This window comes from Lotus japonicus, chromosome 1 (genome assembly GCF_012489685.1).
Source record: "Lotus japonicus ecotype B-129 chromosome 1, LjGifu_v1.2".
Taxonomy (NCBI): domain Eukaryota; kingdom Viridiplantae; phylum Streptophyta; class Magnoliopsida; order Fabales; family Fabaceae; genus Lotus; species Lotus japonicus.
The window spans coordinates 71,212,280-71,228,428 of record NC_080041.1 but is presented as its reverse complement, the minus strand read 5'-3'; the positions used below and the strand labels follow the sequence as shown (position 1 = coordinate 71,228,428).

The 16,149-nt window shown below is 35.4% G+C and overlaps 1 protein-coding gene and 1 non-coding gene across 2 annotated transcripts; both read left to right on the top strand.

The window, feature by feature from the left end:
- Nucleotides 1-4,794: 4,794 nt before the first annotated feature.
- On the top strand, nucleotides 4,795-6,516 carry LOC130745662 (homeobox-leucine zipper protein ATHB-7-like). Its single transcript, XM_057598026.1, has 2 exons — nucleotides 4,795-5,398; nucleotides 5,837-6,516. Exons 1-2 carry the CDS (start codon nucleotides 5,021-5,023, stop codon nucleotides 6,179-6,181), a joined length of 723 nt encoding a protein of 240 aa, XP_057454009.1. The 5' UTR covers nucleotides 4,795-5,020; the 3' UTR covers nucleotides 6,182-6,516.
- Nucleotides 6,517-8,447: 1,931 nt separating this feature from the next.
- On the top strand, nucleotides 8,448-8,527 carry TRNAL-UAG (transfer RNA leucine (anticodon UAG)). Its single transcript has one exon. It is a non-coding gene; the product is annotated as a tRNA-Leu (tRNA).
- Nucleotides 8,528-16,149: the final 7,622 nt, after the last annotated feature.

The window sequence follows — 16,149 nt, the reverse complement described above, 5'->3', positions numbered from 1 at the left end:
GATGTAATGCTTTATTTTGGTACATTTTGATTTTGGAACTTGAGTACTTTATGACAATGACAATGACAATATTATAGATTATGCAAGTCTATCAAAGTGTTTGTTATTATTTAAAGATATTTTTATTTTATGTTAAGGTATTTTGTATGCATATATATGAATTTATATGCATATAATATATTTATACATATTTGTGGAATCGTAGCGTCCTTGTTACGTTTATACGAGTTTACGATTCTGCACCCCCTTTCCCGTCCTACGTAGAATCGCGATTCTGTCAACCTTGCTTGTTACAATGCTAAATATAGCAATAACAATGCCAAGTTTCTTCATGTCCAAGTAGGAAAGGGAGGCAAAGCTTCATCCAAGGAAGGCATCACTTCATCATCAAATAAACTGAAAGTTTCTCCAGCATTACTTTCATTCCCATTTGCACCTTGTGCATCCTCATCATCATCATCAGTGAAAAACCTGTCCTAGAGTATATGAACATCATTCACTTCAAGAAATCTAAGTATTAATGCTCAACAGTCATTTAAAAATTCTAGTTAAGAAACCTCAATAATGATTCAGTAGGTACAGCTTACATGAAACTTGGAATTCATGCTTAAAAACAAATGGCAAAACAAAGCATAATAAAGACCACAATCAACCACTCGCACATGCAAATTATTGTTATCAACATCAATCAGAACAATGATAACATGAATAAAGCAGATTGAATAATTTGGAACACAAGAATAACTAGAAACAAATCTTATAACCAACAATTTCTTCAAAACTCAAAATCTGTAACTTTGGAATACGATTAATCCTAGAAATATCCGAGACAATTTAAAGAAAAAAGCCAAAACATTGTCAAATAAATACTAGAAATCCAAACTAAACAATAGCATTTGCAGCACTTGCAATCCTAGGCCACAGATCAGCACACTCCTTTCCAATTGGACCAGTGATAGCAGAACCTACAATTACAAAAACAACCATAATAAAAACCAGAACAGAATGCACAATATGTACACAATCAGCCCTTCAAATATAAACCTATTAAAATCCATTCCAATCACAGTCCTTCAACAAATCGTTTGAAGTTAATAAAATCAAACTATCAAACACCAATTCCAGTTGTCAAAGACACAAGTAAAAGGCATTTTAAATAGCTTGTCTAAACCTTACTTAAGCCTCCATTATAAGCAAAGCATTCAAGTAGGTGTATACAAGAGATAAACTAATAATGTATTTGAACTGAGATAGCCAATTACTAATTTAAGAAATTGAACTCAGATAGCCAAATGCAATTACTGATTTAAGAAATTGAACTCAGATAGCCAAATGCAATTACTGATTTAAGAAACAATCAACAATGTATTTGATTTAAGAAACCAAGAATTTAATCATTCATATATGTTTGGCAAACTGTATATCCAGGCATCATCAAATGAAATTAGCAAAAGAAAAGCAATCAGATATGAAATTAGCAAAAGAAAAGCAATCAAATTGTAAAATACAGCATATAGCCATAGTAATGCAACACGAATATACTATGGTGATGAAATTGTACTGAATTATTGTGGTATACTATGGAGATGAAATTGTTCTGAATATAGCATTCGTGTTATTAAGAAGCACGAATAGAAAGATTGGCTGCACCAGTAATAGAAGGGGAAGGAAGAGCGTGCACGGGGGGTAGGAAACAATATAGCATATTTAAGAAATTGAACTGAGATAGCTTAAAATAGAAACACCAAGAAAGGAGAAGAAGCTCACCAGGAAGAAGAAGCTGAACCGTGAACCGCGAGCAAGGCGTGGTGGAGCGGCGGCGGAAACAAGCTTCACGTGGTGGAGCGGCGGCGGCGCAGGCACTGAAAGATGAGGAAGATCGAATGGGTGAAGGATGAAGCACTGAGGTTGAAGATCGAACGTGAGACGGTGAGAGTTTGAAAGTTGAAATTGAAACTTGAAAACCCTACTCTGCTGAAGCCTGAAACGACACAGTTTTGAGATTTTTCAGTTTTCAGTTTTTTTTTTAAATAGCGAACCGGTCCAACCGTAAGGACCGAGTCACCGGTTTTTTAATTGAACCGGCCGGTTTTTTCCGGTTCGCAGCGGGTGAATTGCACGGCCGATCCAATGCTCGGCTCGAACCGGTTTAGGGTCCGGTTCCCGGCTCAACCGGTCGAACCGGCCGGTTCGAGCCGAGTTTTATAACACTGCCTGACTTTTCATTAATCCCACGTGGCCATGCCACATAGGCCACCGGAGCTCCGGCGTTGACCCAGAGCTCCGGAGTGATGAAAACCAAACCTTTTGGCAAAGGTTAGGGACCAAAACCCACCTCTGCTCCGGCGAGGGACGAAAATCATGCATTTTGTAAAGGATAGAAACCAAAAACTTATTTAAGCCTTTTTTAAATTAAGAATGGCTTAAGAATGGAAGCCATTTTTATACATTTCTCATTTCTACTTTATAGCTCACAAAATGCATATGGTATTCCTTCATTTCCCTTCAAGCATTAGTACAAATTAGCATGTGGCTCAGCCTTAGATATTGCCTCTTTTCCTATAGTTTTGCAAGCTATTCTGCAACCGATTTTTTAAGCTATAATTAATTTTAGGGAGAAGTTTTTGTGATTAGCTTTTGAGTGACGGAATTGATTTTGAGAAAAAAAATAAAATGATCCAAACATGCTACTAATTACCTCAACTTGGCCAATTAAACAAATTACCATTGATGAAGAAAGCAACATACAAATTACCTCAAACGTACTTTGTCACTTGATATCTGGTCAGAGGATGTGTCTTCATTTTGCCGCCTAATTAAGTTCAGAAAGCAACATAAGCATAGTGACACAGGATAAGAATTCTTCGTCCACAGATCCAAACAACAAAAGAGAAATAGGTCCACTATTGACAGAAACATCACTCCTTTGCTCATGACAAAGTTATCCAATTTGGCTGGAACGTACAATCAAACAAAGTAACATCTTTTTCAGCTTTTGACACCCATTGAGTGAGAGTAACTCAGCTGAATGAATGATAACACTAATGTGCCTTCAATTTACTCTCATGGCCTCAAACGTGTTGCATATGCATACACTTGTGTCCGTTTCTAACCATTCTTTCTATTCTTGTCACTTTTGATTCTAGATATCATATAACCAAAACTTCTACATGTGTGGATATTTGCAGTTATTTTAGATTATTAGTTGACCCATTTTGCTAAAAATCAAGCGAGTTCACGTGCTTATACAAACAAAACCATGTCACAAGAGTTCAGAACATCATAACGGAGGAAACTCTCAATTTCATCTTTACCTTGACAAGGTTTTTCACATTCATCCCTATACTAAATAAACACAAATAAAGTCCTCAAACTATACGTACTTGTTGGTCATCTTATATATTCCTTGACCTCTAATATTTTGTCAGTCATATTAGTCCTTCATTACGTACTAATGTGAGCATCAAAATATATGCAGAAGACCTTTATCCTTGTTTTTTTTTTAAGAGTATCAACTTCATCTTTGAAACATTTTGCTGCCAACAAGTTATTCAAGCTGTTGTAGAGACTAATTAACATTCAAACATATTTCCTCCTTCCATATATTAATTGTCAGCGCAAAATCTTTTGAAACCAAATTAACCATTTACTAATTTCTTAATGTGGGTACATAAAAAATCTTGATAAGGTGACATATGAAAATGAGATTCACTACATTATAATACCACTATTACCACTAGTAGTTGAAAGAATATCAAGAATGTACTAATACTATGCTAAAATATTTATACTTAATAATAATTAGTTTTAGAAACTACTTCCACAATGTATAAGATTAGTCCGGTGCATTAAAGCTTCCACAATGTATGTGCTGTGAGAAAAGTCCATCTACATAGTCTAATGTATGCTACTTTATCTTATTTTTCGTAACTTAAATCCATGACCTCATTCGCATGACAACAATTTTTGCCGTTGCGCCAAGTGTTCAAACTAATTGTATTATTTTTTTCTTCTTGCTAATTATAAGAAGGCTTAAATAACCTTTTGGTCCTTGAAATTGTAAAGGGAATCAAATCTGGTCCTTGTAAAGTTTTCGCATCAAATTGGGTCCCTAAAATAGTTTTTTTAATCTAATTAAATCCTTTTGCTCAATTTTGACCGGTCAACAGTCCAGTGGCAAGCCTAGTCAGCTAAGGACGGCCACGTGGATTTTTTCACATCAATTTTAGTCCCTTGAAAAGTATTTTAATCAATTTTAGTTTCTGTTCTTCCACCTTCATGTTCTTCCACTTTCACCTTCTTCCTCTTCCTCCATAACTCAAATCACATAAATTGAAAAGGAAGAACAAGGTGAATGTGATAAACATATAGTTTTTTTTAGGGTTTTGAATTTCTAGGTTTAAGGATTTGAGTTATGAAGGAAGAGGAAGAAGGTGGAAGAGGAAGATGGAAGAACAAGGACTAAAATGGATTAAAATATTTTTTAAGGGACTAAAATTGATGTGAAAAAAGTGCATGTGGTCATCCTTAACTGACTAGGCTTTCCACTGGACCGTTGTCTAGTCAAAATTGAGCAAAATGACTTAATTAGATTAAAAAAATAATTTCAGGGACCCAATTTGATGCGAAAATTTTACAGGGATCAGATTTGATTCCCTTTACAATTTCAAGGATCAAAAGAGTATTTAAGCCTTATAAGAAAGCAACAGAGACGTGTGCCATTGAGTGTGACAACTGACAAGAAGAAGTTCCTTCCACATATAAACAAAGATAATTTCTTCCAACATAGAAAAAGATAGTAAGCACTGCACGGTATCTAATCCCATAGGTCACTATGATCCTTCCATTAGAAGTCCCCAATAACGTGATAGAAATTGCCTTGATATACTTTCTTTATTGCTAGCTATATATTCTGCACCCCATTCCCCCATACCAGACTTTTAAACCAAACAACAATTTCTTTTATACCAAAATCCTCTCAAAAGCTGTGAAATTCAATTCTTTCTCTCTCACTATCCACATGATGGAAGAAGATGAGAATATTCAGGCATCAATAGGAGAAAATGTAGAAAGCTTCACCTGCAGCTTGGAGCCACCTCAAAACTCAAGGAAGAAAAACAGGAAAGTAGAGAACAAGAGGAGATTCAGTGATGAACAGATTAGATCACTAGAATGCATATTTGAGTCAGAGTCAAAGCTGGAACCAAGAAAGAAGATTCAGCTTGCAAAAGATCTTGGATTACAGCCTCGCCAAGTTGCAATATGGTTCCAGAATAGAAGGGCAAGGTGGAAATCAAAAAGGATGGAGAAGGAGTACAGGAAACTCAAAGATGAATATGACAATTTAGCATCAAGGTTTGAGTCCTTAAAGGAAGAGAAGGAGTCTTTGCAATTAGAGGTAAATCATGTCCTTATAATAAACAAGAATCCGGGTATAAGAAACTAATATCTCTAAAATATATCTGATGTCTAATTTTGGCAATGAAATATATTGCCATAATTACAGAGAAAAGTATCCTAATCACATCCTAATTAGGAACTGAGATTAAGAAATATATCTGATATGTAATCAAGGTACTTTATCTCTGTAATCAGAGAGAGATATAGTATCCTAATTAGAGAGAAAAGTTTCCTAAATACATCTTTAATTAGGAAAACTGAAAAAACTATCTCTAATTAGAGAAATATAGTACCTTAATTACATATAGTGCCATATATATATTTCGTGATCTTGGTAGGGATATAATTTCTCTTGTACTCAAATTCTCTTTTCTTTAACAATGACTCCATACATACTCTAGGTACATCTTAACTTTGTTATTTGTTTTTCAAACAGTTGCAGAAGCTAAGTTATTTGATGGAAACATCTCATGATGGTGGGAAGGTTGGCAAAGAAAATAGCACAGAAGATGGGGGTTCAGGAAGTGGGTACAGCAATTGCAGGGGTGAAGGAAAGGTAAGGTTTTCAAATGAGGGTTTGGAGGACAGAGTAGGTGTGTATTCAGATGATCAAAATGAAATCAGCAAAAGGGCTGAGAAACCTGACCAACTTCTGAGAATGGATGATGATCATGATGCAGAGACTCCATTCACATCACTTGAAAAATGGTACAGGGTGGACCCAAGTGGGATCTTAGACCAGGCATGTAACAGTTCTCAGTGGTTAGATTTCTGGACTTGAAAAGTTGCATGCACCAAACTTCATGTTGCAGCATGTTTGGTGTTTGATGCAACATGGAACTTGAAGCACTGGTACTCAAAACATGGCATCCTCAGCAGGATGTTGAAACTTGAAACTCATGTCTGTTAGGCCAGGAAACTCTCCAAGTTTTGTAGGCTTGTTTTGATAGAGAAGAAATTAAGTTAAGATAGCCTCACTCAATTCATTTGTTCACACTGATTAGGGAGAAGAAATAATGTGCAGTGTTAGTTTCTGTTTATTTATCCTACCATGCCTTTCCAATTTATGTCTTTGCTCTCTTCCATTGATTAAGCAGGATTACCATTTCTTGTTCATCTGAATTTTCACTTTAATAATTTCTTGAGACTCTAAAAGGAGGAGGGTGATTCAAGAGCTAATTCTTGAATAGTCACCTTTCGGATGCCGACTATTAAGTGGTACATTTAATCACAATTAAGACTCTTCATCTCTTTTGCGAGAGTTCTTCCTGCACACTCAATCTGCATTATCAATCGAGCTACTCATTGTGGTTGTAAATTTCAGTGTTCAATTTCGATACGAAATTGTAAACTAATCAAACAGGTGTGACTGAGGGCTTAAAGAAAATTCATCAATATAAGTAGTGCACTCGAAACACAACACAAGCAGGGGTATGATTACGTTGTTATTACAAAAACTTATTATTTTTCAGGGCGAATCTAATTTGTAGAAAATTGTTGAAAAAAATAATAAATTATGGTTGTGTTATCATGGTTGACATACCAACGGGTTATGTTAGTCTGTGTGTGGATGGTAGCTATCGAAGCCATGAGCATTGTATGGGGGCAGGAGGGTTACTGCGTGATGAGCTAGGGTAGTGGGTGAGAGGTTTCCAGGCTTTCCAAGCAGGAGGGAACCCACTGTCATCAGAAGCTTGGGCCTTGAAAATAGGATTACAGATAACTTGGGATGCAGGCTTCAGAGATGTGATTTGCAATTTGGATTGTGGTGAGCTTCTAAAATCCTTGGGAGAGGTTGACAGCAGACGTTTCCTCCCTATCTTGGATGATATTATTCAGTTATTGGATAGACCGTGGAGAGTCTCTTTGAGTGCCTTCAGCCGTGATTGTAACATGCCTGCTGACTGGTTAGCCAAAAGAGGAGCTTCGAACCCAGAACTGCCTTTTTGTCTGCTAGATACTCCGCCTATGGAGCTTGAAACCCTCATTATGAGGGATCGTTTGGCTGCTTTGTAGTTGTTCTTGTTGTTGTTTATTTTCCGATGTAACAAAAAAAAATGGTTGACATACCAAAAAATAAATAAATAATGAAATAGAAAAACAAGACAGAACAATGACATATTGTGACAAATCTCCTTAAGCTAGCCATTAGAACCTACAAATTGGATTGTGTCTCACCATGAATTTAACCAACAAAAAATGGTAGGAGGACCGGTTTGAGCCAGACATACATTTTCCTTAGAGATATTTTCTGGGATTGGATTGTGAAGTTCATGCATTTACCTTAGAAGCGCAATAATGTGGTGAATGCTTTGGCGCGACAAGCTTTAAAAGGGATCGATCATCCTTGCGTTTTTTGAAGTTTTCCCCCTTCTTTTGTTAATTATAGTCTTCTTTTTTCTTAACAAAGCAAAACTACACAAACCCCAAAGAATCACGCAGAAACAGAGTCTGGAGGTCTGGGCAAGGATCCTCCAACACCGTCAAGCTCGCCGGGAGTGGCAAAAGCTTAGCTAAGATCAAGACATGCTTGAGCAATTTCTTTTAATTAATTTTCCAAATGTAAAACAAAGAGTATTTTTTTTTCTGGAACAATACATACACACATGCTTACATGATAGTTAATATTTAGTTATGCATAGCCTCATTTGAATGTTTCATAATACTTTTTTTTATGTATTATATTATTAATATTTTTAATATATCTGAAAATTATATCTTTTTTTATCTTAAAAATTATATCTTAAAATCATTTATTTATTTTTTAATTTATTGTAAAGATATCTGGTTCAACAAGTCCTGGAACGGATATTTGAAGGGATTTTCTAACTTACTAACAACTAACCACTAACATTTGCCTATAGAAAAAAAAAAACCAACTTGAAGTCTTGAATTTGAAGTTTGAACGAATGTATGTCGACTTTAAGAAAATAAAACAAATCTGTAAAAAAAAGAACTTCAACGAATGGATAAGTCATAAGTAGCTGAGTGTTACGCTAAATCAAAATTATTAAACTAATAATTAAATTACAAATGTTTCACCAACAGACAGTTTGGCCGAGTGGTCTAAGGCGCCAGATTTAGGCTCTGGTCCGAAAGGGCGTGGGTTCAAATCCCACAGCTGTCATTTCTATTTTTATTTTTGTTATTTATTTTTCTTTAGTTTAGTTTTTTTTTTTGTGTTTTGTGATTTTTGTCAAAACTCGTTCTCATGGAGTTGCTGTTACTGTCCAGAACCTCCCCATGACCCCATGCTAGCATAAAACAAAGGCTCCTTGATGGAAAACAATGTCACACACTGTAGTAATGAATTCATTGATTCCTACCTGCCTGTTCACCAAATTGTCTATTGGCAAAAAGGAGCTAGCCAGCTTGAAATAGTCATTGTCTCTTTAGTGCTGAATGAGGCTAAATTCATTAAGGTTGCTTTTGATAATTTATTTACTTATTTTCATTTTTCATGTATTTTTTTTCTTCCTTGCCTCATAAGTACTGCTGGAAAAAAAATGAAGAAGAAAAACACCATAGTAGTTGCTGAAAACACTAAGCAAATGTTAGACGAGTTTTCTTAGTTTAGGTCACCCCTTTTGCATGGGGCTTTATCTTGAATATTCAATCTCATATATAACGAATTTTAGCGGTAAATTCAAGTTTTATCTTCCTTTTGCATTGCATAAGATGCATATTACTTAATGGCAACAGACGAATGAAATTTGAGGTTCATATTTTGGGCTAAGAGTGTTGTTCTTTTATGTAATCTTGAGTTATATAATAATGCATGGCTCTCGATGGTGGCTTTAATATTTAAGGATGATGTGATTTTCTGCTCTCAGAAATTTTTTATTGTGAAATTTTGTGCTCTTTGGAACAACAAACTTGTGAGGATAAGGAATTTTTATGCGCAAAGGATAAACACTAATAAATACTTTACAACATATAAACCTAACAAGCCGAAGAAAATGCAGTCATCCATAAAAATAGAACTTCATACTTCGTAGTGCGATTTTCGTTTATCTAGGTTTCATTTTTCTACCTTTGTTTTGAGTACACCAGAGAACAATTGACATTTTTTCCTTGCCAAGTGTGACATGTTCCGAATACGGTGGCGGTCGCACCTAATAAATGACTTTTCTAAAACTTGATCTTGTGACATCACCCTTACGGGGATCGAGCTTGCCTACCACTAGACCAACACCTTGTTGGTAAAACAATTATCTTTTAATCAATATGATCAATATTAAATGGTGTAAATTACTTTCCAACAAACAAGTTAAATTTTGAAAGAGTTTTTTAACATTTGTATCACCTTAGAGTCATTTGCTCGCTAGATGTTGATCTCTTTGCCTGGCATTGCAACGACGCACAAACTACACAATGAGTGGTTGAGCTTCAAGTACATGGCAATTGGCTCTCAGACTGCAACAGGATGGGAATTGGCGGTGTTCTTGTGACTCTGTTGGTCGTTGGTTAATAGGTTTGTCAACTTGTCTTGTTAAAAGATGTCCTTTTCATGTGAAGCTTGTAGAGGTAGAGAGGAGTCTTCTCCATGTTTAGGAATTAGGGCATAGAGAGGTTACAGACTTAGGGATGGCAATGGGTCTCGGACCCATACGGTACCCGTAAAAAATACCCACTATGGGTAGGGTAAAAACCCGCTAGATGGGTATGGGGTTGGGTATGGGTAATTACCCGCAAAAAGTAATGGGTATGGGTGCGGGTATGGGTACTATAGTACCCAACCCGCCCCATACTCGCACACACATATTATTATTATTATTATTATTATTATTATTATTATTATTATTATTATTATTATTATTATTATTATTATTATTATATGAACAAATTAACTTAAGCTATAGCTTTCAAACTTAATTATTTTAAAAAATAGGTGACTATTTAAGTATTCATAATCATTGCTAATTTACTCCTACTTATTTTAAAATTAGTGAGTTAAAACCTACAACTTTAGGACTATATTATAAATCCAAAATTAAAAATTAAGTTATATCTTTCTTGCTTATTCGTTCTAAAAAAATATATTCTTAGTTGAATGATTTTATTTGTTACGTAGATAATCTTTTGTATTTATATTAGTGTTTTTTATTTAAAAAGTTAGTTGTATTTTTTGTTTTCTATTAACAAAAATAGTGAAAAATATATTTTGGTTAGCTAAATTGCGGGTAATGGGCACGGGTACGGGCATATAGGTACCCAGAGGGTACGGGGACGGGCATTCAAGTTGCTACCCACGCGGGTATGGGGACGGGTACAGGTAATTTTTTAAAACGCAGGTATGGGGATGGGTACTATAGTACCCTACCCAGACCCTACCCATTGCCATCCCCAGTTACAGTTACTTATGTGTCAGATTGCAGGGATGTTGTGGATCTACTTAGGAACAATGTTGTAGTGCGTAATCACTGGTAGTGGAATGATATTGTGAGGGTCAGGGATCAGTTGAGTTGGGATTAGAATGTAATTTTTTTACATGTTTTCCATGAGCGGAACATTGTTACTAATGTTTGTGTAATTGTTTTGTTTGTCGTTCAGTCTTCAAAGTGTACCAAAAAAATACAATTTAGATTTGTGGTTGTTTGGAGTCACGAATAGAAAGTTTTATAAAAAATTCATATAGTGTGAAACATCAAACTTCATTTTATTAAATTTTAAGATTTAAATTTTGGACATGGGCTTTTGGCCCAAACTAGCTACCAAACCCTAGTTTAATATTCCTTTAAATTGACACAATGACAGTACAACAACGCCGCTGAGTCTCAAGTCTCAAGCACCATCACATTTGTGTGCCTTTCTTCCTCCTTTTTCCTTCTTTCTGATTTTGTCTCTGTCATGCTTTACTCCTCTTCTCTTGTTGTATCTTTTCATTTTTTCAAGGTTGACCCACAAAGATGTGACGTTGTCGAAGATCGGGGAAGATAAGTGGTACTTATGTTTGGAATCGGCCAAATTTCTCCTCTAGGGGTTTGATCCCTGAATATTCTCCTCCCCAACCCACATGGTCGATCTAGAAGACATGATGGTGTTGCAGCCAAAACATCCATCGGTAGTGTTCAAGTTTTTTTTTGCACTAACCAATTATAACTGAATCGGTCAATTTGGCCTATTTCTACCTGATTATTTGATATGCTATGGGTAAATTGCATATTGATCTCTCTTGTATAACCAAATCAACCATGTTTTTAATTTTCGGCTGAGCAGGTCCAATCAGAATTTTCATATCAATGATTTGATTGTCTTCATTTTATTGCATCTTTAGGAATTCATAAGCATTGCAAATTTACTTTATTTTTATACAATAAGTTTTTCAAATTTAAGCATTTCTTTCTCTTATTCATCATTTTGTATCTTCACTCATCACTTTGAGATTTCAACAATGAACGGTCGAGTCATTAGAATCATTCAAAGAAATAGAAGATCCATTTATTATTTTTACTGACACATATCATTATTTAACAGGTATAACTAGTTTTGTGATGAGAGTGTTTTTGTCTCAATAATAGTGTTTTTATTTAATGTCGTTAGTGAGGTTTTATTAAAAATGCTTCTTCGGGTCTCTATCCTATTAATTTGTATCGCCAATGAAATTTTAAATTTACAATAAACAAATATTTGAGTGTGTTCAATGGTAATCGTCAATTTGATAAAGGGAGTGTCTTCAACATAAGACTTCTTGCTCTTGAGGTATTTTTTTTAGTTTTTTTATATTTGATTTTTTTTCATTATTTTGTTGGATGTTTCTTTGTGTTTTCCAATTTTGACAGGTTCGTATGGTTGCTTGAAGCTATCTTGTTGTTTATGTAACTTGTTTTCTAACCTACCCTTATCTTTCTCACCAACATTGTTGTTGATGTACAATTGTGGTTTCCTTTGTCGTTGTTGGTGCTAATGCGGAGCTTATCTTCCCAGCTGGTCGCCCTCCGGTGGTGTTCTTTAATGTTTTCGCTCCTTCTCTTAATCCCACCGTGAGGAAAGGCGGAGCACAAAGTGACTTCGATTCATCCTCTATTGTAGACAACAAGCAGGTCCTACATCTGAATCTGGTGGATCTTGACCTTAATGTTGCACCTCCGCCAGAGATTGTCTAATCTCGACATTAACCGATTCTCTATTTAAAATAGATATCGGAGAGTGATGATGATGATTATTATGATATAACTCGATCGCGTAACCCATCAAAACCAACCAACAAGCCCAAATCAGGCATTCAAGCTATATCATGATCATCATCATCATCAGTCTCTGATCTCTGTTTTAAATACAAAATCTGATAAGGTAGAGATCATGAAATCTCTAGTGCAGGTGGGGAATTAAGGTTAAGACCCACCAGGTTCGGATCTAGGACCCGCTCGTTTTCCACAATAGAGGATGAATTGGAGTTGCTATGTGATCCTTCTTGCCTCACGACGGAAGTAGGAGCAAAGGCATCAAAGGACACCACTAGAGGGTGACTAGCTGGGAAGATCATATTGCAGCTGTTAGAAACCGCCACTAGTGTTTTGGTCGGAAGGGTGTACAGCAAAATTGTATGTTTGCATCTAGTTCTCTCACTCTTTCTCTCGTAACCCTACCACTCTACATTCCAAGAGTTTTAAAGCCTTAACATTCCAAATTCCAATTGCAAAGGAACATGGTCCTTCCAAAGTTCATTCCTGGTTGCTCTGTTCTCTCTCTAGAATCTAAACCCGAGTATAATTTCAAGCTCGTTTGTAGCTATAGTGGCAAGATCCTTCCTCGCGCCACCGAGGTTAAGTTGCTACGTCGACATCCTCCCTAGAGCACATGAAACCATTTTCATCCCTAACTCACTTGCAAGTTCTGTGATAATATTATTAAATTTTAAATTTTGGACATGGAATTTTTGCCCAAACTAGTTACCAAACCCTAGTTTAATTTTCCTTTAAATTGACACAAGACACTGCAACAACGTCGCTGAGTCTCTCACACCATCACATTTGTGTGTCTTTCTTCCTCTCTTTTTTCTTCTTCTTGATTTTGCCTCTTCCATGCTTTACTCATCTTCACTTGTTGTGTCTTTGCATTTGTTTCAAGGTCAACCTACAAAGGTGTGATGTTGTCGATGATTGGGGAAGATAAGTAGTGTTGATGTTTGGAATCAGCCAAATTTCCCCTCATCAGCCCACATGGTCGACCTGCAAGACATGATGGTGTTGCGGCCAAAACAACCATCGGTAGTGGTCAAGTTTTTTTTCCCTAACCAATTGTAAATGAATCGGTCAATTTGACCTATTTCAACCTATTTATTTGATGTACTGAACAAATCAAATCGGAATTTTCATAACAATGATTTGATTGTCTTCTTCATTTTATTGCATCTTCATGACTTTACAAGCTTTGCAAATTTTCTTTATCTTTTACCCAATAAGTTTTTAAAATTTAAGCATTTCTCTCTCTTATGTTCATTCAACATTTTGTATCTTCACTCATCACTTTGAGATGACAACAATGAACGGTAGCGCCATTAAAATGATCCAAGGAAATAGATCCATTTATTATTTTTGCTGAATAAATTTTTTTACTAGTTTTGTGATGTGAGTATTTTTGGCTTAGTAATATTTTTTTATTTAATGTTGTTAATGAAATTGTATTAAAATATTTATTCATGTCTCTATCCTATTTATTTGTATACCAATGAAGATTTAAATTTACAATAAATAAATATTTGAGTGTGTTCAAAAGTAATCGTCAATTGGGCACATTGAGAAAGGTAGTAAGTTGCTAAAGGGAGCGTCTTCGGCATAAGACTTCTTGCTATCGCGGTATTTTTTTATATTTGTTAGTTTTGTGATATTTTTTTATTTTGTTGGGTGTTTCTTTGTGTTCTCCAATTTTAACAGGTTTGTATGGTTGCTTGAAGTTATGTTGTTGTTTATGTAACTTTTTTTCCAGTCTACCCTTATCTTTCATGTCGTGGTTGTTGCTGATGCTACAATGGTGGTTTCCTCTGCCTCTATTGATGTTAATGCGGAGCTTACCTTCCTAGTTGGTCCCTCTGGTGGTGTTCTTTGATACCTTCCATCTGCTCCAGCTCAAGCTTCCGTCGTGAGGCAAAGCAGAGCATAGAGCGACTCTATTTCGCCCTTTTCTGGACAAATAGTGGGACCCAAATCTGAATCAAGTGGATCTAGACCTTAAAGCCCAACCTCCTCCAGAGATTGTATAATCTCGACGTTAACCGATTCTCTATTTAAAACAGATATCGGAGAGTGATGATGATGATGGTGATGATGATGATGATGATGATGATGATGATGATGATGCAAATACCAAAATATGAGCCTGAAAAGGGTATGGCTTTACTTTCTATCATTTACATACTTTTTTTTTATAAGCAAAGAATATATTGAAATGAAGTACAAGGGGTACTTCAACCCAATACAAAAGAAGAGAAGGAAAGACTGAATTACAACTCAAAAACAAAAGCTAAAACAGCCCCCTTGGAGGAAAGATTGCATAAGCTAATGCCTCATTAAAACCCTACTAGGAAAATCCCCTTAATGAAAACTTAGTGAAGAAAAAAGAGTACATAGTTTATGCAATCAGAACAACACCTCCAAGAAGTCCAAAATAAGTGCTCCCTAGTACATGAGTCACTCTCTAGTTATCTCCTTAAAGTAGTCAAATTATATCATCAAGTCACCCCACGAGCTCACAGGAAGCTTCCAATATCCATATGCTAGAAGGAGAAACACGTATTCAGAGGCCAAATAATTGTTTCTATCATTAACATACTTAACTAGTTTGATTATTATAAGGAAACTTTTTAGGGGCTATTAATTGTATGTTGATGATTATGTATGAGGCAAGTATTTGAACTAGTGGTCTAATAGGGGATGAGATAATAATTCTCAGTTTCTTTGTGATGAAGTGGTCTAATTGCTAAAAAGTGACTACAATTGGCAGCACAACTCATACACATGCACCATTCTCTCCAACATTTAGCCCAAACGGATCAAAATTTAATTTGGTTCTAGAACAGAAGGCAGCCCACCAAAATCTTTATGTTCTTTACCATGCCATGCTTAAGTAGATCAACTTTTTTTGTTCTGCAATAATATCTTTTAATTAGTTAGATGTGTTTTGGTCTCATATTACAAAATGAAGTGTTGGTTTTGACTTTTGATTTGTTTGGAGGTAGTCTGTTGGGTTTATGTGAATTCAGATGTAGAGAGAAGCAGAAAAAAGAAGGTTTTGAGGTAATATTTTTGTTTTGTTTCTGCATACGTTTAATTTATGTTTGTGTAATTGAGAGACAGAAAGGGTTTAAATTTCTCTTTTAAACTTGTCACAATTAGTATTATGCTTCCACTCGTCAAAGAATAAGAAATTTATTAAAAAAATTGATAGGTTATTTCTTCTATAACTTTATTGTAGATATGTTTTGTCTTCATTATTTTCGATCACAACATCAAATATTTTGATTGTTGTGGGTTTGGAGGGGATGACATGTGATCTTGAAAAGGCCTTAACTCTTTATATTTTCCAAGTCCATCTATAGATCTAAGCGTGCTAGGAATAGTGTATGTTTTGATTGGTTGATTTTTCCTCATAATCTCTGAATAAATATTTTCATCCATCATTTACATTTCAAGAGGTTAAATTAAATTTTGTTGACTGATTGACATTGACAAGAAGATGATGAGAGAGGTGGCTCATATAAGAAAGATAGAGGATCTTCATTATGGTCAACATATACAAGGAGAACTACTA

What these genes read in the sequence shown, in the direction of transcription:
- LOC130745662 (XM_057598026.1), top strand. Translation starts at nt 5,021, where the DNA reads ATGATGGAAGAAGATGAGAATATTCAGGCATCAATAGGAGAAAATGTA. An exon ending in AGGAGTCTTTGCAATTAGAG is followed by an intron (nt 5,399 to 5,836) that starts GTAAATCATGTC and finishes TTTTTCAAACAG; the next exon opens with TTGCAGAAGCTAAGTTATTT.